Consider the following 23,715-nt stretch of genomic DNA (forward strand, 5'->3'; position numbering starts at 1 on the left):
TGATGGCAGCTCCTTAACAATAACTGCTGCTGCTGCTCTGTCCCTCTTGTCTTCTGTGTTGTGCAGTGAGCTGATGATGAGGGACAACCTGTTTGAAATGGTCACCAGCTCCAGAACCTTCTACATACAGGTAAGGGGCAGAATTCTGGGTTCAACATTGGGGGTGGGGTGGGGGTTGAGAGCAAAATTGAAATTTAGACTATCAGACACTTTATTTTTCTGCATTCTGGTGAATTTTTCTGAATATGTAAAGGAAATTATTATAATTATTTACCCCCCAATTCCCCCTATGAATTACACCTGTGGCTAACACACATGGCGAGGGTTGGATCCAACAGTCTGGACAAAGTAGAGGGGGACAATTTTTCGGGGGTCCCGCGGGTCATGGTTTTCCTGCCGTTGGTAATGTGATCGGGACGGGATAGAGCGTAGAAACCAACGGGAGCGGGACGGAGAAATGTGTGTTTTGAGTGTGAGAAGATCTCCGTTAGGAATTCCGTAATGAAATGGCCTAGGCCCGCAGGTAATGCATGTATAGTGTAGCCTAAATTTCGAGGCAACCTCAGTGATTTGACCGCGATTAACCAAACGCACACACGTGATATCCGCTGGCTAGTTATCCTCCAGACAGCGACGGACAACGGCTCTTTTTCTTTCTCTTTTCCACCGGCTGGCGTGCGAGCCTGCTCGCGGTGTCCACGACAGAGTCCGCAACAGTTGATAACTTCAGACAACATAGGGAGCGGAACGGGATTCGGGAGTCTTTCTCAGGACAGGACTTTTTGGGGGATGCAGTCACGTGATCGGGATATGACGGGAGTATTTTTTTTCCGTGGGCTCGGGACGGGATGGGATGGGGGGCGACAATTGATTCCCGTGTCACCCTCTAGGACAAAGCCTCACTATGATTTGTCATGTTGTTGGTTCTCAGGCTGTTTCCTCTGAAGGTTTCATCATTTATGTTCATCTCTCAATAGATCTGTTGTTTATTGCTTCTTTATAAGCACGTTATATATGTGTATTTAACATCGTAACATTATGAGCACTGCAGTAGTAAAGCTCTTTATGTAACCACAAATGACTGCTTTAGCATCGTAGCTCAGATGTATCTTTTGAAAAACAATAAAACCAGGCAAAATGATACACTAAATTCTCTCTCTCCCTCTCTCTCTCTCTCTCTCTCTCTCTCTCTCTCTCTCTCTCTCTCTCTCTCTCTCTCTCTCTCTCTCTCTCAGGCTGACAGTCCAGAGGACATGCACAGCTGGATTAAGGCCATCTCAGGGGCGATCGTTGCTCAGCGCGGCCCCGGACGCTCCGCTAACTCTGTAGGTATCCTCTCCGACTCAAAGGACATTAAGTAGATTTGGTAAAATGTTAGAAGTTTAAACTCAGCAACATAAGACGTGGAAAAAAATATGAATACTGGGTGGTGTAATTGGGAAAAAAAAAATTGAGAGATTTATAAACCGAGACCAAATTATTGTAACTTTTTTGAAAGTTTTTTTATTACAGAAGAATACTTTGCACATCTATAATGTGAGACAGGTGCGTCGGAGGAGGGTAAGTAGGTCAAAAGTTGCAGAGAAACTCCCGCACACTGCCTAACTTGCAAAAAATAGATGTAATCGTAGGCGACGTTTACGGTACTAAATGAATGAAGGGAGTTTCTTTGCAACTTTTGAAAGTTTATTCAAGAATTAAAATGTCTTCACATGAATCCAAGACATTATTGGCAAATATAAATCAGCCTATTTAAAAAAAAAAAAAAAAGGTAGTCACTGAGATCCACAGATACAGTTCATCCTGAAGGCTCCTGCACACAGCCTGCGTGGTCCGTTTTTATTTCGGCTCCCATGTTAACAGGTTAGAGCCTACACACTGCCTGCGTGACACGCACGTTTCAGGCCCGAAAACATGTGCATGCTAGAAATATAGAACCAACGCCTATTTTTCAAGCAACACGCGAAGCGTGTTGAAAGCGTTTCCAGGCAAAATAGAATAGGAAATTGGAAACATACGTACCGACAAGGCTAGCAGCAGCAGCAGCGCGGCGTGAGACACGTTTCTGGGGTGAAAAGACATAGAAAACGCCACGCTCAGGCCACGCAACAGAAATGTAACAGAAACGCCACGCTCAGAATTCTATGCACTAAAAAGGTATGTATAAAGGCTTTAAGTTGTCCACACGTTATTGTAGGCCCAGTTTAATATGCAACTTTTAATTTGATACAATATATGTAGTAGGGGGTCCGTGCTGCGTCTCTTTTTCAGTTTAAGGGCTCCTTGGTCCCTGATTGAAATTGTTTAGGTCCCATCAGTCCACCTGAAGGAGCTCTACACTATGTGGTCCATATAATCAGGTCAAATGGCTCCATCTGGTGGCAGAAGCAGGTACTGCAGCAGAGAAACTTAACCAGGTTTCAAACGTTGAACATTTGAGTTCAACTATTTTCATTTATTCACCGAAAAAAATCTTAAGATAACTTAGATGCTCAATTTCAATCTCATTATCCCATGTTTAGAAATATAATAATTCTATATTTGTCATCAGGTGATTGTACGTGTTGTGGTAAGTCTGTGATGTGTCTGTCTGTACCTCACTGTCCATGGGTTATCATTCTTATTCCTTTTTTAGGAGTTTCACAACCTGATGATGATGATGATGATGATGATGATTGAAATGTGTTTTAACACCCTGACAACTGCTTTCTTTCTTTTTTTTTTTGCACAAACTGTCTGAACACACCTTATACTCTGTGCTACCGTGTTCATTCTCACACATACACACGCTCACAGACACACACATGCTCACACACACACACATACACTTCCTGTTTGGCTTGTCCTCGGGGCGGTCAGGCCTCTGTGGATGGATGGATGTCTATTATTTTGGAAAAGGAGCTCTTTACTAGGCATGGGCCGGTTACCGGTTTCAAGGTACCCCGCGGTTTGAAAAAGTCACGGTTTAAAACCACTCCGACGATGTTCTGTCCTACCGTTCCTACGGTGTGAGCTGCTGTTTCATGAGTGGTGCAGTAATCCCTCTGCCTGCCAGTGTGCATTGTCTTTCAAAATAAAAACCATTGTGTTTTTTTTTTTCCCAGACATTTGAAAAAAAGACTAGATTTTAAAGCTGTGATATACATAGCGTGAAACGGTGATATTTCCCCTGAAGGTTATCGTACCGGCCCGTGCCTACTCTTCACGTGACTGTCACTGAGCTGTGCTGTAAACTGTTGTTTCCAGGTCCGTCAGGCCAGGAGGCTGTCCAGCCCTTGTATACAGAGGTATACGCCGTTCTGCGGTGGTGAATGCAGCACGTATGTGACCCCCCTCCACCGTTATTAACCCCAGCCACCATCCTCCCCTTACCGAGCATTTACCCTGCACACTACAGGAGTTCCCTGGTTCTGTGTTAGGGTGACCAGATGAGAATGGGTAAAATTCGGGACGAGACTGGGAGGGGGGGGAATTATTCATTATTTTTATTCAGGAATTTAACTGACTGTCATGATCTGCTCTTTAACATCAGCAACATCCAATCCAATCACTCCTTCTCGTGGCTGCCTGCACTTAACATGAGTTTCAAAACTCCGCACCAAAATTATTTATTATTTTTATTCAGAAACTCAACTGTGTTGTCTTGTAAACCCGAAAATACAAATAAAAGAAATCATTAAAATCATGAACTCAAGTGATGACGGGAGCTGGCTGCAGGACGACTCCGTTAAAAACCACCATGAACAGTTTTTAATGTTCAGTCGGACTAGAACTAGGCTACTCGAGAGTCTGCTCTTGAGACTTTGCTCTAATTTTCGGGACAATTAGGCCAGGATTCGGGATTTTTTTTCCGGGACGTCTGGTCACCCTTTTCTGTGTCCAGCTGACGCTACATTTACATCGCTACGTTTTGGTTTAAAAAGGAACATCTTCTGCTACGTTTCCCCCTCTCATTCCCCCTGCTCTGGTGTTTCCCCCTCTCATTCCCCCTGCTCTGGTGTTTCCCCCTCTCATTCCCCCTGCTCTGGTGTTTCCCCCCTCTCATCCCCCCTGCTCTGGTGTTTCCCCTTCTCATTCTCACAATTAAGTGCTTTCAACTTTGAAGGTACAAACTCGAGACAACAAGTAGTAAGTGCAAATACATTAGCTTTAAATAAGCAAAGCTACAAAGAGAAAAGTAGAAGCAGCAAAAACCCAAATAAAGTAAGTACTTAGCTTAATATCTAGTAGTCCAGTAGTCAGTTCCTTCAGAAATCAAAAGCACACTAACCCCTCTCATTCCCCCTGCTCTGGCGTTTCCCCACTCATTCCCCCTGCTCTGGTGTTTCCCCCTCTCATTCCCCCTTCTCTGGCGTTTCCCCACTCATTCCCCCCTGCTCTGGTGTTTCCCCTCTCATTCCCCCTTCTCTGGCGTTTCCCCCACTCATTCCCCCTGCTCTGGTGTTTCCCCCTCTCATTCCCCCTTCTCTGGCGTTTCCCCCACTCATTCCCCCTTCTCTGGCGTTTCCCCCTCTCATTCCCCCTGCTCTGACTTTTCCCCCTCTCATTCCCCCTGCTCTGGTGTTCCCCCCCTCTCATTCCCCTTGCTCTGGTGTTTCCCCCTCTCATTCCCCCTTCTCTGGCGTTTCCCCCACTCATTCCCCCTTCTCTGGCGTTTCCCCCTCTCATTCCCCCTGCTCTGACTTTTCCCCCTCTCATTCCCCCTGCTCTGGTGTTCCCCCCCTCTCATTCCCCTTGCTCTGGTGTTTCCCCCTCTCATTCCCCCCTTCTCTGGCGTTTCCCCCCACTCATTCCCCCTGCTCTGGTGTTTCCCCCTCTCATTCCCCCTTCTCTGGCGTTTCCCCCTCTCATTCCCCCTGCTCTGACTTTTCCCCTCTCATTCCCCCTGCTCTGGTGTTTCCCCCTCTCATTCCCCCTGCTCTGACTTTTCCCCCTCTCATTCCCCCTGCTCTGGTGTTTCCCCTCTCATTCCCCCTGCTCTGGTGTTTCCCCCCTCTCATTCCCCCTGCTCTGGTGTTTCCCCTCTCATTCCCCCTGCTCTGACTTTTCCCCCTCTCATTCCCCCTGCTCTGGTGTTTCCCCCTCTCATTCCCCCTGCTCTGGTGTTTCCCCTCTCATTCCCCCCTGCTCTGGTGTTTCCCCCCTCTCATTCCCCCTGCTCTGGTGTTTCCCCTTCTCATTCTCACAATTAAGTGCTTTCAACTTTGAAGGTACAAACTCGAGACAACAAGTAGTAAGTGCAAATACATTAGCTTTAAATAAGCAAAGCTACAAAGAGAAAAGTAGAAGCAGCAAAAACGCAAATAAAGTAAGTACTTAGCTTAATATCTAGTAGTCCAGTAGTCAGTTCCTTCAGAAATCAAAAGCACACTAACCCCACTCATTCCCCCTGCTCTGGTGTTTCCCCCTCTCATTCCCCCTGCTCTGGTGTTTCCCCTTCTCATTCTCACAATTAAGTGCTTTCAACTTTGAAGGTACAAACTCGAGACAACAAGTAGTAAGTGCAAATACATTAGCTTTAAATAAGCAAAGCTACAAAGAGAAAAGTAGAAGCAGCAAAAAATAAATAAAGTAAGTACTTAGCTTAATATCTAGTAGTCCAGTAGTCAGTTCCTTCAGAAATCAAAAGCACACTAACCCCACTCATTCCCCCTGCTCTGGTGTTTCCCCCTCTCATTCCCCCTGCTCTGGTGTTTCCCCCTCTCATTCCCCCTTCTCTGGCGTTTCCCCCACTCATTCCCCCTGCTCTGGTGTTTCCCCCTCTCATTCCCCCTGCTCTGGTGTTTCCCCCTCTCATTCCCCCTTCTCTGGCGTTTCCCCCTCTCATTCCCCCTGCTCTGACTTTTCCCCCTCTCATTCCCCCTGCTCTGGTGTTTCCCCTCTCATTCCCCCTGCTCTGACTTTTCCCCTCTCATTCCCCCTGCTCTGGTGTTCCCCCCTCTCATTCCCCCTGCTCTGGTGTTTCCCCCTCTCATTCCCCCTGTTCTGGTGTTTCTCCCTCTCATTCCCCCTGCTCTGGCGTTTCCCCCTCTCATTCCCCCTGCTCTGGCGTTTCCGAGCCCCTAAAACGGAGACATTTGGAAACCCTTCTGACTCAACGGGCGGAGTCTACACGCTGCCTCCTGTTTATGCCCAGTATACCAGGATGTTGATGAGATATTTTGGTTTGGGCGTGTTAGTTTAAATGGAGATTAGTTCTTCTACTGGAGATAAAAACACTTGCGTGCACGGAGATCACTTTTGGCTCAAAACCCCACCTCAAAACCAAAACGTAGCGATGTAAATGTAGCCTGAGGCCTTTGTATTTGTATCCCAACTGAACCCTGTGGTGTTCTGTCATGCTAAAGCTACCGCTAGCTGTACGGTTTGAGGCATCTCGCTGCCTGCTGGAGTCCGTAGGAACAGCAGAGGGACAGTTTGTGGATATAAGATTCATCTTGAATGCAAACATCATTCAGTTTGCTCCTCAAAATAGGCAACGTGTCGATAAAACAAGCAGCTACGGCAACATCTACGCTACTACGTTTTTGAAAAACAAACACTTTTGTTACGCTTTCCGCCTCGTGTCCATGCGAGACATTTGGAAACGAGGCCACACGTCAGTCAGTCTCATCGGCTAGGTAGCTTCCAGACCTTTCAGTAACCGTTCCACCTCGTTGTCGCTCCGAGATAATAAAACGTCAAGACTATCTGCTTCCTGTTTACACCGGGACGCACATGCCCAGTGTGTGTGTGTGTGTGTGTGTGTGTGTGTGTGTGAATGGTCATGTGATACGCATTTTCGGAAGCGTTAATATGGACGGCGATTAGTTCTTCTGCTTGAGCTAAAACTGTGTAGCCTGGATGCCAGCCGAACTTAGCCCCCGCCCACAACATTTGAGATCGGGAAGTTCGGTCTGGACTTGATCCGTTGTGGAGCGACTATGCTCCAACCAGAGCTGTTTGGACCAATCAGATTGTCAGGGGGCGGGCTTTATACGATGATGGACAGATGATCAACAGTAACGTAATCAAACACGTCATCCAAAGAGCGCTCGGGTTGAATTTGTTTACAACAAAGATGGCTGCCATCTCGTCTGTTAGAGAAGATATCGACAGCACATTCATTTTAAAAGAGGAACGGAGAACCGTGATCACGGCATTTGTCGATCGGAAAGAAGAAAGATGTTTTTGCCGTCCTTCCTACGGGATTCGGCAACGTCTCATACACCGTTGCTCTGATTGGTTGTAGGTCTATCCAATTGAGTGCAGAGGCATTTTCTTTCCTGGTTCGGTTGAAACACGCCCCATAATAACCGATACTGTGGAGCAGTATGACCACGTCAGGCTCAAAACTATGTGGACAGAGATCTTTTTTTTTATTTATTTATTTTTATTGAAAACGTAGTAGTGGACGTTAGATGAAGCCTAATTAGATGTTCGGTCATTTCATCCTCATCCTCCATCATAACTCGTCCCACCCAGGTATCACCATCTACTTATTAATCTGATTTAGATTAACACACTGGTCCAATAACATCCCAGTTTCTCATCTCTTTTTTTTGATATTTCTTACACACATTATGTTGGCAGAAAACTTCGAGGGCCATCCATCCATCCATCCATCCATCCATCCATCCATCCATCCATCCATCCATCCATCCATCCATCCATCCATCCATCCATCCATCCATCCATCCATCCATCCATCCATCCATCCATCCATCCATCCATCCATCCACTATGTATCGGGTCAACCATTCTTTCCATTTCATTCTCATAACGCGAACAATCGTCTCAGGAACTTTTTTTCATTTCTGTCTCCTCTCTTTACTCTCTATGTCAGCTGTTTTCTTTCATGTTGTCATTATTCACCTATTAATAACATTTACAGCGTTCCTGACTCCCGGCAGAACTTCGCCAAACCAAAGGCATCACAAGCTTTTTCTTTTTTCCCGCTAACCCTCTGTGTCTTTCTGTATTTCCTCTGTGTGTGTGTGTGTGTGTGTGTGTGTGTGTGTGTGTGTGTGTGTGTGTGTGTGTGTGTGTGTGTGTGTGTGTGTGTGTGTGTGTGTGTGTGTGTGTGTGTGTGTGTGTGTGTGTGTGTGTGTGTGTGTGTGTGTGTGTGTGTGTGCGCGCCTGCTTTTACAGAGAGTGAGGTGTGACAGTGACGTACTAACCTTCCCCAAATGAGCACTGCTGCCTACTTTCCTGCCCCTCCCACCGCTGCTCATCGTCCAATCACCAAGCCCCACTGCCTCTCCGCTTCCTTAGCAACCGCTGTTCGATTCCTGCCCTGCTCCCTGGCAACTGCAGCATCACTCGTTCGTACGTGTTGCTTGTAACTGCATGATCCCTTGTCGTACAGTCTCGATAAACAGCATTTCTTTTGGACGCATATTGTGTGACTCTCAGCAATTAAGCTGGCATGTCAAATGTAATGGTCGATTCCCATTGGACACATACTTTTGTGTCATGTTGTCGCTGTGATCTGGCTCTTGCTGCTATATCTACTTTCTGTACTAATACCAAATGTTTGCTGAACTTCATTTTAACGTCTAAAACCTGATATGCATGTTGTTTTTTCTTTTCATATCAGAAGTGAATGTAAAAAATCTAATTACATGTCAAACTGTATTAGGTAAATGTTTCCTTGATCACCAGCACATATAAGTTTTCACTGACAAAAGCTCAATGGTAGCTGTTAAATAAGGGTCAGATGCTAATGGGTTAGGGTTAGGTATACTGAGCATTTTATGGGAAGCCAAAGGCAGGTCCACTGGCCGCTTCTCTTCTTAAACTACACCTGAATTTTCCTAAAATATCAAAAGTTAAGTAAAATAAGTTTACTGGTGAACAAGATGACGTTTAAAGTTCCATATTTTAACGGTAATATAATAACCTGGACCCTATTTTCCTAAGTTTTTGTGTGTAAGTGACTGATATGAACAACAGTTTTTGAAACTGGTCCAGTATTAAGCGTGAACGCTGTAACTGGCATCAGAACCAGAAATAGCTCTGAAGTCGCTAGGGCTGAACCCACCAGACTCCATTTAAAAAAACAATACTTTTAGCGTGTATAGAGCCAACATATTCTCACATGTAAATCGGTAAACTATGTGTTTATTTCAACCAAAACTAGAGTTGTGATGGTTGGAAAAGTGGAAAGACGACCCAAAACGGCTTTTCATCGTTTTATTTTGTTTCTGTCGACTTTGAATGAAGTGTATTTTACGATGCTAAAATTACTGTTTCTTTACATGGAGTCTGGTGGGTTTAGCGAACACAATTTCGCGGATGTTTTTATGTTTAAAAAAAGGATCTTACTCTTCAACAGAAAGGTCAACCTCCTTAGAAATCCTTTCCATAATGTTGTCAGATACTTAGAATATTAGTCTGTCAGCTGCAAAATGAGCACTTTTGTGAAGGTAAATACAAGCTGGACAACTGTCCCATTAACTTACAGTGTAGCTTGTTGATCTCACTTAATACTGGACCAATCTCAAAGATTGTTGTTCCCATCAGTCACTCAGACACAAAAACACAGGAACATAGGAACACAGGGTCCAGGTTTGTAGTTACCTTTTGTCTGAACGAAGACGGACTGTTTCCCCTTTTACCTTTTTTATTTTCTCTCGCTGCACTGGTCATCCATCATCCATCCATTGAGTCATCCCTGTGCTCCGTCCATCCATCCATCCATCCATCCATCCATCCGCCATTCACAACCATCTTTCCCTTCTGCCGCTCACTTCCTCTCGCTCTTCCGTCTCTCTCCAGGAACGCAGCGATCACTCCTCATCCTCTCCGACATCCTACTCCACCTTCTACTACCCCTGTGGCCCGGAACCACACCACCCACAATCCTCCTCCGTTGGCGCCTCCGCGCGCCCTCAGCTTCACGCTGGACACCCACCACCAGGACAACTTCGTGGGCCTGCTCCCATGGAGGCTAAGCGGTGTCCAGACCGTGATGATGCCCCTCCCGTCGGCGCGCTCCCGCCTGTCGCTGCAGGAGACGCTGCACTCTTCCAAATAACGGAGGAGGAGGAGGACGAATCCCTGTGGAAACGGCACAGCGAAATGGCCAGGCGGGGGTTCGCCGGTAGCCGTGGCGGGGACCAGCTGAACAGTCACACCACTGAGAACACCGACCGGCAGATCACTCTGATTTGACGATGATGATGATGATGATCAACGAGAACACACACACACACACACACAAACACACACACACACACACACACACACACACACACACACACACACACACACACACACTTCTACACAGGCTCCATGTAATGAGACTGCTCTGTGTGCTTCGGAAACTACCTGACTGGCTAAAATGAGCCGTCTACAAAACTTCCTGAGGGCCGTTTTAGTTTGTACGTGTGTGCACATGTGAAAAAGGACCTTCTTCCGCTGCTGTTTTTTCAGTAACACTTTCCTTGAAGGTATCTACATAAGAGTGACGTGACACTGTCATCAGCACACGAACCCTAACGTTAACCCTAACCTCAGCCGACCTGTCGAGCGCCAATGTGAAGTCAATATGACGTAGACCTCGCTGGCCTCGCCTGGATTTTGAGTGCGAGACCATTTTTTTTTAGCGGCGTGCGACATAGCGGAAACAGGAAGCATGGACGAGTTCGAGGGCAGCCGGATGCCAGGACTCTGTGGCTGCCAGTCTCTCTGGTAAACTTACTGGGTTAAGGTCATTGACTGTTAATATTAATGGACAACGCATCCGGTTCAGGGAAGTGCTGCAAATGCGGAAGTGCCTTAAACCTGCATTCTATCTGAATTCCAGCAGGGGGCGACTCCTTAACCCTTGTGTTGTCCTTCGGGTCACTGGGACCCGTCCAGTTTATTTGACGTTTTGTATTGCCCTGGTGTTGAGCTTCGGGGTCCCCCCCACCAATACAAAACGTCAAATAAACGTATAGTTAACCCTTAACTTAAGGGTTAGACCTGTATTCTAATTGAATTCCAGCAGGGGGCGACACATGCGCTTCTAAAAGGAATTTGGTTTCTATAGAAGTCTATGAGAAAGTGACCCACTTCTCACCTGATTTATTACCTCCGTAAACATTTTCATAATGAGTTTATGTCTCAATCGCTAGTTTTAAGTCTTCTGCAACACAGAATGATAATTTTTGGAATTATGGTCTCGTTGATTCTAAAATCGGCGATAAAGCAGGGGGGGTTTTAGGGCGTGGCTATGATGTGATTGGCAGTGAAAGTGTGTAACGTAACGTGGCTCCTCCCTCTCGTCTAAAATCGTCACATCCCCCAACCAGGATGGCTGCGCCCGTAACGGCAAACTGGACGACTCGTAGCAGATCGCAACAAACCAACCAATGGGTGACGTCACACACGCTCTGTCCATTAATATTATACAGTCTATGGTTATGAGTTCTTTTATGGCGAATGAAAGGCTCAATCCGACGAAGTAGGTCATCGAATCAAATCCAAGAGTTGACGTCAATGCTGCTGCCAGTTCTGCCGTTGTTTACCTTTTTCTTCTTCTTCTAGTCCGAAAGAAAGGGCAGCGTCGGTAGCCTTTGCTCATTAGCGCCACCGCTGTTCAGGAGAAGACTGCAGCTAGTGTCACGACAAAAAAAACAAATGACACTTACTAAAAGATCATAAGTCATAAGCGTTTATGACTTGTTTATAATGTTTTATGACACGTTCGTGACTGTGTCATGTCACTCTTATGTCGATACCTTCACGTCAAGTGTAACCGTTCCTTCACTTTTGTCTTCCCGTATATTATTAACGAAGTACGGCTGCTGGCAAAGAAAAAAGCCATGTTGTCATGCAAAGAAAGAAAGAAAGAAAGAAAGAAAAATCGTATATATTATACAACGACGTTATTGCCATGAGCCCCGGCTCATTTGCACGACTATGGGCTGGTTTCGCGATTCATGTAGGGAAACGTTGCCGTTCAGACGCGACAGGCTTCGAAAAAACATTGGAAGTGTCCGTTTGTCTTGTGTCGACGATGCCGAGAGACTGACCAATCCGAGACCTCGGTTTGATCTTTTTAAGACAATCCCACCGGACGTTATCAACTCTATAATCCCAACTGTCCTCCGGAGAACTTTGACCGTCTCTTCTCTCTCATCTCCGGTAGAAAAAGTCACCCGGGGGTGATGATGATGTAGCGCTTTCGAGCTCCAAAGTCCAGATTCACTGAGGTTGCATTTCCAGAGACGTCTGCACGTTGTTTTCACTGTCCTCTCGGAAGTGTCACAGTGTTTCAGAAATAAGAAGGAACCAACTTGTTCAAGACATCATGTTCCTAAACCAGGAGGTCCTAGAGCTTCCGCGTAGAGTCCAAATTGGAGAAATCATATTGCTTATGTTGCACCATCCAATTTCAATGATGTCCGATTTAATTGTGAATGTGGCTTACACTCATTAAGGCTACAACCTTTCAACCTTAAGCCTTAAAATGTTCCCACATGTTAAAACATTCACGAGATGCAGATTTGCCTGCTTTCCTTCTGTAGTCCACAGATACAGGGTTGGGGGGTTTGACATCCAAGTGGAAATCTTGCACTTCTAAAATGTCCACGTTTCTGAAACGTGGCATATTTTAGAATTAGAAATGTGAAATTCAAAAAAAACGTTTCTAAAGCCATAGATTATAAATCTTTCAATCGAAGCAGAAGCCTGACATTTACCAAATGGGATGGATCCCTCAACGTTAAATCACTCTTCCATAGGCATCATTTACGGGGGTGTTATGTGGGCGGAGAGAGTTACAACCCCCGCCAATAATCAAAACTGGGCTTTTTCCGAATTATTTTTTGTTGCTTTTTCAACTTTTTTGTCTCCTTTTTCAAAGCTTTTTTTGGACTTATTTTTTTTTGTTGCTTTCTTTTGGTTCATTTTCAAAATTCTTTGGAACTTTTTTTATTTTTATTTTTTTTCGACTATTTTTTTTTATGTTTTTGTCCCTTTTTAAAAAAATAAAAAATAAGGAGGTTAGAACGCTAACACAGAGAGAGAGGAAGGCGACGGACATCGTCCCGTAAATGCGGTGGATCTGGACTTGTTCCTTTGCGACTCCATCAGCTGTTAGTGTATTTGTGTTAAGCCATGAAAACCAAACTCATGTTGTTGATTTGTCGACGTTTAAATGTTGTTTTTGGAACAAAATCTCAGCAACCATTTTTTTAAATTTTTTTTATTATTATTGTTTTTTCTCGCTGCGAGAGCACTGCACACTGAGACGGGTCGTGTGTCTCTTCTTTCATGTTCGGAGTTTTTAGTCTTGATGATGTTTATTATTCACAGTGATGAGGTGCTTTTTGAGGAAAACAAATCTACATGTAGTATATGTTTTATAAACACGTGTGCATGGCTGCATGCACACAACCCCCCACCCGACACTCCACAACCCCCCCCCCCCCCCCCACCCCCACCACCACTGCTGTTCCCTGTTAAACATAAGCTGGGTAAAGTGCCTGCATTGTTCTTTGTAAAGAGTTGATGAAAACTGACGGGCTGTTTTGACCCTTTCTAGTGTGTACTTGATTCTTAGACCGTGTGCTCTGTTTATTAAAAGACATTTGAAAATGGTTTTGAACTGCATTCAGGTGTCTTCTTAGTGATTAGGGGGGATGTAACAGCAAAATGCACCAAAGGTAAAAGGTTGCCTCTCCCAAAATGAAGACAGATTCAGCAGCTGCGTAGCCTTTTTTTTTTTCTTCGCATTAAAATGTTTTCCGAAACATTTTTTTTTTTTTATAAAATAACAGATCATTTTCAATTGATCCACCAATATGGTATGTTTTGAAATGCGGGAGCAGACAGCCCCGAGAGTGAAGCGTTCGTCCAATCAGGTGCAGCCATGGTGGTTGTAGGAGGGTGGATCCACCAATATGGTATGTTTTCTTATCGCCACGAGTTAACGGACACGCCTCTGCTGATTGGGTATCACCTGGGGCACAGCCAGTAAACGAGAGACACGCCCACCAAACCAGAGGAAACGTAACTCATAGCTACATTTTTACAATTCCGATCAGGTGCAAACGCCATGGTGGAAAAATGATATCAAAGTAAGGATAGAGTCTTTTTAAATTGGAGTTAAAGGCCACGGGGTCAGTGTCCTGGTGCTTCCACACACATACAAATTTGGAAAAAAATCCATCCATGGTGTTCTGAGTGAGATCTGGTTTCTGAATCGTCCTGCCTTCAGTCTCCTTGAGCTGGTCAACATCTTTCTACATCACTAGTTAAACGGACTAAACGCCTCTGCTCATTGAAACACTGCTACAACACACACTAGTTCACCATAATCTACAAGAGAACTACTTCCATGTCCCTGTTCTGCAGGTATTCTACGAAAGTGTGAAGTGTGCCCTCGTTTAGAAGAAGTCTCCCGGCTAATCCTGCCTTGTACAGGCCGAAGTTGGAGAAACAGCTAGCTAGCTCATGTAGTCCTTACCTAGCTACTGAGCATGTTCGACTGACAACAAAGACGTTACAGAAGTTGAGAGGCCTCACTCTGTAGCTAAAATAGAGACCTGAACACAGGGTGAAAAGAGGAGCTGCAGCAATGTGCAGTACAACAAATATATGGTGTTTTTTGAAAATTAAACAATGTAAACCTATTCTGGTACAACCTCAAAATACAATTATGAACCTGAAATGAGCATAATATGGGCACTTTAAATATATAATAAGTAAACCTAAGTCACTTAACACAGATAGTTGGCGGTGAAACGCAGCCACACTTTTGACTGCTTCACTTTAACCATTTAAATGCACTAAAGGCTAGCTAGCTGACTAGCAGAGTAAGTGTAATATGTTTACTAGCGATCCCGTGCAGTGAGTGGTTAATATGCTTTTACGTCCGTTTTGGTGAGCCCAGAGGGAAAATATGGCATTTTAAAAGTAGCCTATATTTACGATAGCTAGCTAACGGTAGACTACACAGAAAGTGTGATATTGTTACATCTCTTTCGGAGAAACGGAGCGAAAATATTTTTGTCGACACATAAAGTGGAACCAAAATGAAGAACCGAAATTTGCATTCTAATCCGGTCCGATTCCTACCGGTTGCGTAGGAACTATAGAGTAATGTGAAGTCACTCAAATCGTTCAAACTGTAAAGATGAGATTGTATCTTTATTGGTGTTTGAGACTAGTGTTTTTACTCTCAGTGTGTTCTGAGTGACGGTGTGTGTTATCTCAGTGTGTGTGTGTGTCTCAGTGTGTTCTGAGTGACGGTGTGTGTTATCTCAGTGTGTTTGTGTGTGTCTCAGTGTGTTCTGATTGACGGTGTGTGTTATCTCAGTGTGTGTGTGTCTCAGTGTGTTCTGAGTGACGGTGTGTGTTATCTCAGTGTGTGTGTGTCTCAGTGTGTTCTGAGTGACGGTGTGTGTTATCTCAGTGAGTGTGTGTGTTCTGAGTGACGGTGTGTGTTATCTCAGTGTGTGTGTGTTCTGAGTGACGGTGTGTGTTATCTCAGTGTTTGTGTGTGTCTCAGTGTGTTCTGAGTGACGGTGTGTGTTATCTCAGTGTGTGTGTGTGTGTCTCAGTGTGTTCTGAGTGACGGTGTGTGTTATCTCAGTGAGTGTGTGGCTGCTCTGAGCCTGTTTTCTGAGATGTGTGTGTTGCTGTGAATGACTTTTGTAGGAGATGTGACCTGTTTAGTTCAGGTGACCGGTGGTAGTGCAGACTGGAGTCAGAGTTTTGCACATGTGGCTTCAGTTTTGCCCGCTGTCGTTCAGCAATCGGAAAAACCTGTAAATCCCTCAGTGAGGAGCAGATCTGTGTATGTCCACTAGGCGTCACCGTTTCCAAATGTTAATCTGCTCACATATTTCCTCATTTTCAGACGATCTGTCCAGATTTATGGCTGCAGGAAGTGTCCGTGCTTCATGCTGTTTCTCCTCTGGTGGAGGTTCTGCAGATGAACTCTTCTGAGGCGGCCATCGGATCATTAGGTCATGATTTTTGGCTGCAGGGCAACATGCTGCAGTCCCGTCCCACACCTTCGGGGACTGGAGTTCCGTAAGATGAAGATCCCAGAGTGTGATGAAGACATATTTATCTGAGCTGATGCACCGTACTCAGTGGATAGAAACACAGAGCAGTCCCTTTGGTGCATAAAAAAGCCCTCTTTCATCCACATTTCTGAGTTCATTTTGTGCTCAGTTTCTACATGATCTTTGTTTCTATTATTTTTACATTGTACCTTTTACCAGGTTAGGAGGAAGATGTTTGCCATTGCTCCGTCATTATTCACTAGAGACGAGTCAACGAGACCACATGTTCCTCAGTGGAACAATGAATCAAAAATATGACAAATTCTTTCCTATAACTCTTTAGACTTTCGTCTCAAATATCCTTCTCAAAATAACTTTTCTCTGTGAAAGTCCCTGCGAGCGAGACCTCTTTTTTTTATAAAACAACGCAGCAACATACAGGAGAAGTGCAGAGTTTTCTGCGTTTTGTCTCACGTAGTCCATATCTATGACGTTTCCTTTCCGGGTTTGTTCAGTTTCTTTTCAGCTAGATGTCCGTCCCCTTCCTCTTCCTCTTCCTCTGTGTTGGCGTTCTAACCTCCGGCTGATTTGTGAGGACTATGGTTAACTGCTCCTCAGATCTCTGCAGGGTAAATCCAGACAGCTAGCTAGACTATCTGTCCAATCTGAGTTTTCTGTTGCACAACTAAAACTACTTCTGAACGTACACATGTTCCACCAAAACAAGTTCCTTCCAGAGGCTATTTTGCAGAGTCACCGTGGCTCCGACGATTGTGATTGGTTTAAAGAAAGGCCAATAAACCAGAGCACGTTTTTCTCCCTTACCGGAATGCTGTGTGGACTATACAAGACCATGTCACTCGTGATGAACTTGGTGTGGAGGCTGCTAAATCAGGTTCAGTTCATGTGGACTGCTAGAGAAACTCCCCAAAAGTTGTTTATTCCTGAGGATAACTGGCCAAACAGAGAGGCAGTGGCTTCTCGCCCAGATGTTTCCCAGAGTGGAGTTTGATCAAAGAAAACATTACAACGATTTCAATCATTCCGACAGGTTTTTGAGTTAGAACCCCCCCTCCTTTTAAATCTACCATGTTTTTTATACTAAAAGCAATCAAACATACAGAATTAAAAGGTAGTCTTTCCCACCCTAAAATGTTGGTTAGGGTGTAAATGTTGCGTTTATTGTCTTCAAGCATCGGTGTAATTTATGGAGGGGCGGATGGGGGTGTTACAACCCCCTCAATAATCAAAACTGGGCTTTTTCACGAAGTTTTTGTTCCTTTCAAAGGTTTTTGTTGCTTTTTCCGACATTTTTGCTGTTTTTTTCAGTGTTTTTGTTGCCTTTTTCGACACATTTTTTTTGACACATTTTTTAAGAAATTTTGAAGTTTTTGTCGCCTTTTTTACATTTTTTTGGACAGTTTTCTCAATGTTTTTGTTGCCTTTTTTTTTCTTGAAAGATTTTTTGGGGAATGTTTTTAGTTTTTGTGCTTTTTTTCAGTACAGTATGCAGTGCCCTGCTACGCCATGAATTACTACAACTGCTATTTCTAGTCACAGTTCCATTATCTTTATTGTGACTATTATTGCCACTGTTCATCACACCCCCAACCGGCACCTTCACACACCGCCTACCAAGAGCCTGGGTCTGTCCCAGGTTTCTTCCTAAAGGGAGTTTTTCCTCGCCACTGTCGCACTAAAATGCTTGTTCTTGGGGGAATTACTGGAATTGTTGGGTCTTTGTAAATTATAGAGTGTGGTCTAGACCTACTCTATCTGTAAAGTGTCTCGAAATAAATCTTGTTATGAATTGATACTATAAATAAAATTGAATTGTCCCAGGACCTCCCTAGTTGGGGCCCTTGACCCTCCCATTGTTGAACCCAAAGTGATGCCCTTGTCCTCAAGGAAACTTTTGTCCAGCAAACATGTAGTTTTGTGAGTTTGTGTTGAGTCTGTGTGTAGTTTAAAGATGTATTAGTAAAGTTATAAGTACATCTACTCCTTCATCTTTAAATTTTGCTGCTGGAATTCAGAATATCTGCAGCTGAAAACAAATCAAGTGTAATGAAAAACACATTTTGGAAAGAGAACACTATAAAACACTTCACTGCTTTCACTTTAAGAGCTTCATCAACAAATCCTTCCCATTTTATAAGCCAAGAAATGACAGCAGCTCTGAAATTGAATATAACTTCTTGTTATTACTTCATAATATGTTTCATGCTGTTTTGTAAAAAGCTGGTGTCACTTTTTCACATGATGCATATGATACAATGGTTTAAGACCAAATCTGTTCAAAGGTTAAAGAGAAGGCGGTTGACTTCAGGTCGGTCCCTCTGCTCAGCCAAAGATCGGCTTGATCTAAAACCACACAGCGTTGCCGTTAACGGCTCTTTTGGAGCGAGCAGCCTTTGCTTTCAGTTGCTCTGCTCATCGCCTGTCTCCCCTCAAATAAAAAAAGCCCTGAAAACGTTGGCTGCAACGCAGTTTGTCTGCTGGGTCGAGTCTATATCGACGACATTTCATTTCCCAAAAAAGCAGCTTGACCGCGGCGCTGTAAGATGACGTAGTGTTAAGAGAGACAACGGTAGAGAGTTGAAAGACAGAAAGTCCACGTAGGAAGGCAGGTTGGAGTGGTGGATGGGTCAAACTACTAGAGGAACTAGGGACTAAATTGAGTTCTGGGGCTGTACTTTTCGGTCCCCAAAAAAACTTTATATAGTTATTTTCTATGGAAGAGGATTAGGGCCCCATGTGAAAAATGTACTTGAGTTCTGAGTAAAAAGTCAGACACACACATTAGCCCTATTCCTCTTCTGTACTTTTCAATTACCACGATGTTCAGTTTTTCAGATGCGGTGAAAGCCCAACCGTGAACGTACAAAACAGAGACTAGTTATTGTATTTCTTTAGTTTCTTGGACAACGAAAACTCAAACGTCGAACAGGGCCTTTGTTGATTTGTTATGACGTTTTTCGTCTTCAATATCCGACGTCAAAGAGGGCGGGCCCCGAATTATAACGCAGATCAGAAAGACACGTTGGGTCCCATACTTCCAGCCCCAGAGTCTCCCAGTCAATCCATATTGATCTCAGGCTATCGCACATAGCGTTTCCTGCTGAAACGCCAAAAAGATGTTACCCAGCCGGCCATCTCCACCCTGGGATTTAGATTCAGCAGTATACTGAGGCTTGATCAGCACCGGACTCAGCTGCCTCTCATCCGGCTAATGAAGCCACCATCGCTCAGCACATATCAAGACAAATGGGAGCGTGGAAGGAGCTGGCTCCGAGTTCACATTTTGAAAATAGGCCCCTGTTAATAGACGTCAGAGAAAGGGACCAAGTGTTCTTTCACAGAGACAGAAACCGACCCGTGCTGCCAGTTGGAGGATTTAAGAACGAGCCGTGACGCTGCCAGTAAGAACAAAAGCAAAACGAGGAGTCCTGCGCTGGAGCCCCGCTGCTGTACATTCAGTCCAAAAGCTTTTAAATCAAAGTGAAAGCTTCTTCATTTTCTTTCAAGTGCAGCAACATGAGCTTAGTATAAAATCTTACCCCGGGTTAATATGGATTGATGTCCCGGCATCTCAGAGGCAAAGTCGTCACAGGAAGTCAGACCTTCTTCCACAGCGCTGCGAAGGAAGGTCTGGCTAGTCCACACAGCATTCCAGGATGGGAAAAAAACATGCTCTGGTTTATTGGCATTTCTTTAAACCAATCACAATCGTCTAATAGGCGGTGCTAAGCGCCAGACGGAGCCACGGTGCCTCTACAAACTAGTCTCCGGAAGGAACTTGTTTTGGTGGAACATGTGTACGTTCAAAAGTAGTTTTAGTTGTGCAACAGAAAACTCAGATTGGACAGATAGTCTAGCTAGCTATCTGGATTTACCCTGCAGAGATCTGAGGAGCAGTTAACCATAGTCCTCACAAATCCACCGACGGACATCTGGCCCCAAAGAGGGACATCCGGCCGAATTTCCGGCGGGACCGGAGCAATCCCGGAAGTGGAACGTCGTGGATATAGACTAGGGTGGACGGGTCAAACAAACGTAACTTACATACTTAACTAACACAGCCTACGTAACACATACGTAGGTAACGTAACAAACCTACCGTCTTTGAACCCAAACCACAGTCTTTTCCTAAATATAACCAAGTAGTTCTGTTGCCTAAACGTGTTCTGCACTTCAGGGGCTTGATCGCTCGTGTTGCTGGACATTTTTTTTATTTGCATTCATTTTCATAAGATATTATACAAACCATTGTAGGATAATATGGTTCAGGTCAGGGTCTTGATCTGCCAGGTTTGTCTAAATCAGCTAGCCATCTAGTAGAAAAGAGCTAGGAGAATGTCTTCTAAACAAGGAACAGGAATTTGAAACCAGTCCAGTTTTTATTCGGACAGTTATCCACAGTGAGTAGAAGTATTCCTGGTTCTTCTGCTGATTTGTTTCAGGTGGTAGACTTCTGACGTGGAAATGTCCGCTTTGTCATTTTTAAGAACAAAATCAGCATCCAAGATTTTGTGATTACTCAATTGCAGCCAATGTCTGACACCAAAACCACAAACATGATGAGCGGCTCTGACATAAGGACTTCACTGGACTGTTGGGACGGATGGGAGGGGGCCTGAGTCATCTGAGACCAACACACAAACACACATATACAAACACACTCTGACATATACACAAGCCGTTCTGTACAGGCCTGACAGCTGCATGTTAACATATGCCAGCTCTGACTTTGATGTTCTCTCGTGTCTTTTTCGCGCTCTCTCTCTCTCTCCAACTCGGACACGCACATACATAAATCAAAACATTATTGCATATTGCTGACTGACTCAACTTGGACGTGGAATTAGATTGCTATTTCACACATACACACACACACACACACATGTATGCATGGATGAAGAATAAGACCTGCATTAGGGCTGCGTGCAGACACACACACACACACACACACACACACACACACACACACACACAAAACAGACTGGGCTTCCAGGAAAAGCAAAGCAGAGTGTTTGAATGGCCTCCAGCGGACTTCACATCATAAACAGGAATGATGAGCGGTCGTGCATTACTAATGTAAGGAGCTTTTGTTCATTTATCACATTTTGTATCTGTTTAATGTGAATCATAACTCATTTTAAATGCACGACTCATAAGAAACAATTTAAATGTATGTTTCCAAAGTCAATAATGAACTTCGATCACAACTTCTTTAGGCCAGCTGGGACGAGAAGTCTTTAAAGTGCTTGGAAAAAAAATGTAATTTGAACATTTACAATTCCATGACAACTGGACAAAGACCTTTTCCTGAGGAAGATCGTGTGATGATGAATAAAAGCTCCAGAACAGGTTTTTAAATGGATGTTGAGATCGTTCATAGGCTCAGTCATTCACTTCCAAGCAGCACATATCACGGAAGTGGAACGTTGTGTATATAGACTACTGTTTCATATAAATTTCAAATTAAAAATACAAATCAAATATATTATAAACATGGCCAAATGAAATGAGGACAAACGTATTGGAAAATGCAGACTGCTTTATTGTATAGAAAAGCTCATCATTTGATTCAACAGAGAACACCTTTTTTCCCTGCAGCCAAATAAATATTCTTTGCTATTACAGTACATCGCACCATTGTGTTCCAGGAAATGAAACGTCCAACAGTCCGTGTGTGAGGAGAAGAATCCCATAATGCTCCTTCTCCCAGTGCATTTATTATTGCATAACAGAGTTAATCATGTTTGAAAAACATTAGACGACATACACTCTTGGCAAAGCCTGCGTCTGTTAACTTTTTCCTGATGGCGCTGTGGATCTGGGAACCCTTTTCACAGAAACTGCCTAAAGGATCCATGGGACTACTTCTAGACCCTGTAAACTAACTTTGTGAACTAATTCAATGGCCAATAGTAGACTTCTGGAACACTTTTCGGGGGTCACTGGAACTGCCTTAAGGATTTTTGCCACTCCTTCACAACCCGGGCCATAAGAAGCCATTCAGGGCCACTGAACCCCTTATAGGGTTCCAAGTAACGTATTTAAAACCTCTTGAACTACTTCAGCGCCAGTAGCACCTTTGAATCCCCTGGAACTCTTTCAGTGACCACTTAAACCCATTCAAAGACCCATGGAGCCTGTAAAAAGACCACTAGTACCCATCCAAGGAACCCAGACCCCTTTTAAGACCACTGATTCACCTTCAAATAACATTGGAACTCCTTGAAGGATCCATGAAGTTCCTTCATGACCCCTTGACCCATCTTAACGACTAGTAGAACCCCTTGAACTACCAGCCCCTGTAAGGATCCATGGAAGTCCTTCCAGGATGCCCCTTGAGGGATCACTTGGACTAATTCAAATGCCCTGGGACCCTGCACGGAAACATTGGTACTCCTTCAAGGGCCAAAGACCAGTTTTGATCACTTTCAAGGGTTCCTGAAAGATCTCCAGAGATCTGTAAAGACCCAATCACAATGTTTGTTTACAATAACTTCTGGGTATAGAAAATATATGAATATATTGGATATACTCCAATCTCAATCATATAAAACCTAGTTTGAAGTTTCATGCGTCAACACTTTGACTGATGTTAGCTTGGAGAGCTAATTCACCTATTGGGCCACAGACTACAGAAAATGACACCACCCAAACCAGCAGTAAGTCCGACCGGCGGTGCCATGTTGCTGTTCCTGATGCTGATTTGGTTTATCAAAGACGCAAGCAAAGCAACACCGTACATAAAATAATCACAGCAGAGACGACAGATAGGTCCGACCTCCGTGTTTAACTATGTATCTTTAAAATAGAAAAAAGTAAACAAGTGTGCCGATTTCACGTGTCTTCGCAAACCAAAACAAAGGCCATTTGTCTACCCAGAGGTGATTTTGTGTTAGCACAAAGTAACGTTGATTTGGGTTTATAATGCCGCCAATGACCACTCTCATGGGATCACTGGAACGCCTTCAATGGCCATTTGAATCCTCCCTGAAACCCATTTAAAGAACTTTGGAAATCTTTCAAGGCCCGTGAGGAACTATGGAGAACATACTTGCATCCTCCTCCTTGTTTAGGCGGTTGAGTCTTGAGATCATTGATGTGCTCACGCTCTCTTAGATCCTCTGGAGTACGTCTCCATGGCGAAGAGGGTGGCAACATCAACACACAAAAACAGAGAGACAGAGACGGATGAAAATCCCCTCTACATCACGTCTTGGGAGACGCAGCGGGAGCAGCTGAACGGCCCTGAGGGTTCAGAGTGATCAAATGATCTGACAGGACGTTTATAAAGCACAAACTCAGGGTCTAAAAATCCCACTAGTGGCCTCCAGAGGCCGGGCTGTTCCAAACCGAACAGAGGTGTTCGACTGAACAGGCTGTGCTTTAAATCCCAGTGTTCTTGTTTCTGGTACTCAAAAAATGTGGAAGTAATTGTCTCTTCATAAGGCAACGGGAGCATTTAAAGGTTAAGGAACAGGAAAGCTTTAAAGTAACTTGTAAGTAGTTTCGTATCACATTTGTTTGACTTTGATTCATTTCAAATATGACAGGAGAGTCAATAAAGATACAATATGTAACTTTGTTCGCATTGTAATGTCTAAAGACTACTACACCCATGTCGAAAATGTTGTTGAGTTGTGTACTTACATTATCCCAAATGTTTCCAATGTGTTCAACACAGAGAAATCTGTCATTTAATTCAAGATAG

At 44.2% G+C, this 23,715-nt stretch overlaps 1 protein-coding gene across 5 annotated transcripts in view; it reads left to right on the forward strand.

Annotated features, from left to right (window-relative positions):
• plekha1b (pleckstrin homology domain containing, family A (phosphoinositide binding specific) member 1b) overlaps positions 1–10,529 on the forward strand; it is a 28,496-nt gene extending 17,967 nt beyond the window's left edge. Inside the window, exons 10-13 of one of the 5 annotated variants that reach the window (XR_003691361.1) lie at positions 67–130; positions 1,236–1,325; positions 8,131–8,307; positions 9,760–9,841. Coding sequence is in view for 4 of the 5 variants with exons in the window: in XM_028568409.1 (XP_028424210.1) it covers positions 67–130; positions 1,236–1,325; positions 9,760–10,155 (550 nt within the window). In the remaining variant the exon portion in view is untranslated. Of the gene's footprint in view, positions 1–66; positions 131–1,235; positions 1,326–3,246; positions 3,321–8,130; positions 8,837–9,759 lie in introns of those variants that run through there. The other 4 variants (XM_028568410.1, XM_028568411.1, XM_028568409.1 and 1 more) reach the window with 4 other exon arrangements.
• The last annotated feature ends 13,186 nt before the right edge of the window (positions 10,530–23,715 follow it).

The sequence above is a fragment of the Perca flavescens genome, chromosome 21 (genome assembly GCF_004354835.1).
Source record: "Perca flavescens isolate YP-PL-M2 chromosome 21, PFLA_1.0, whole genome shotgun sequence".
Taxonomy (NCBI): Eukaryota; Metazoa; Chordata; class Actinopteri; order Perciformes; family Percidae; genus Perca; species Perca flavescens.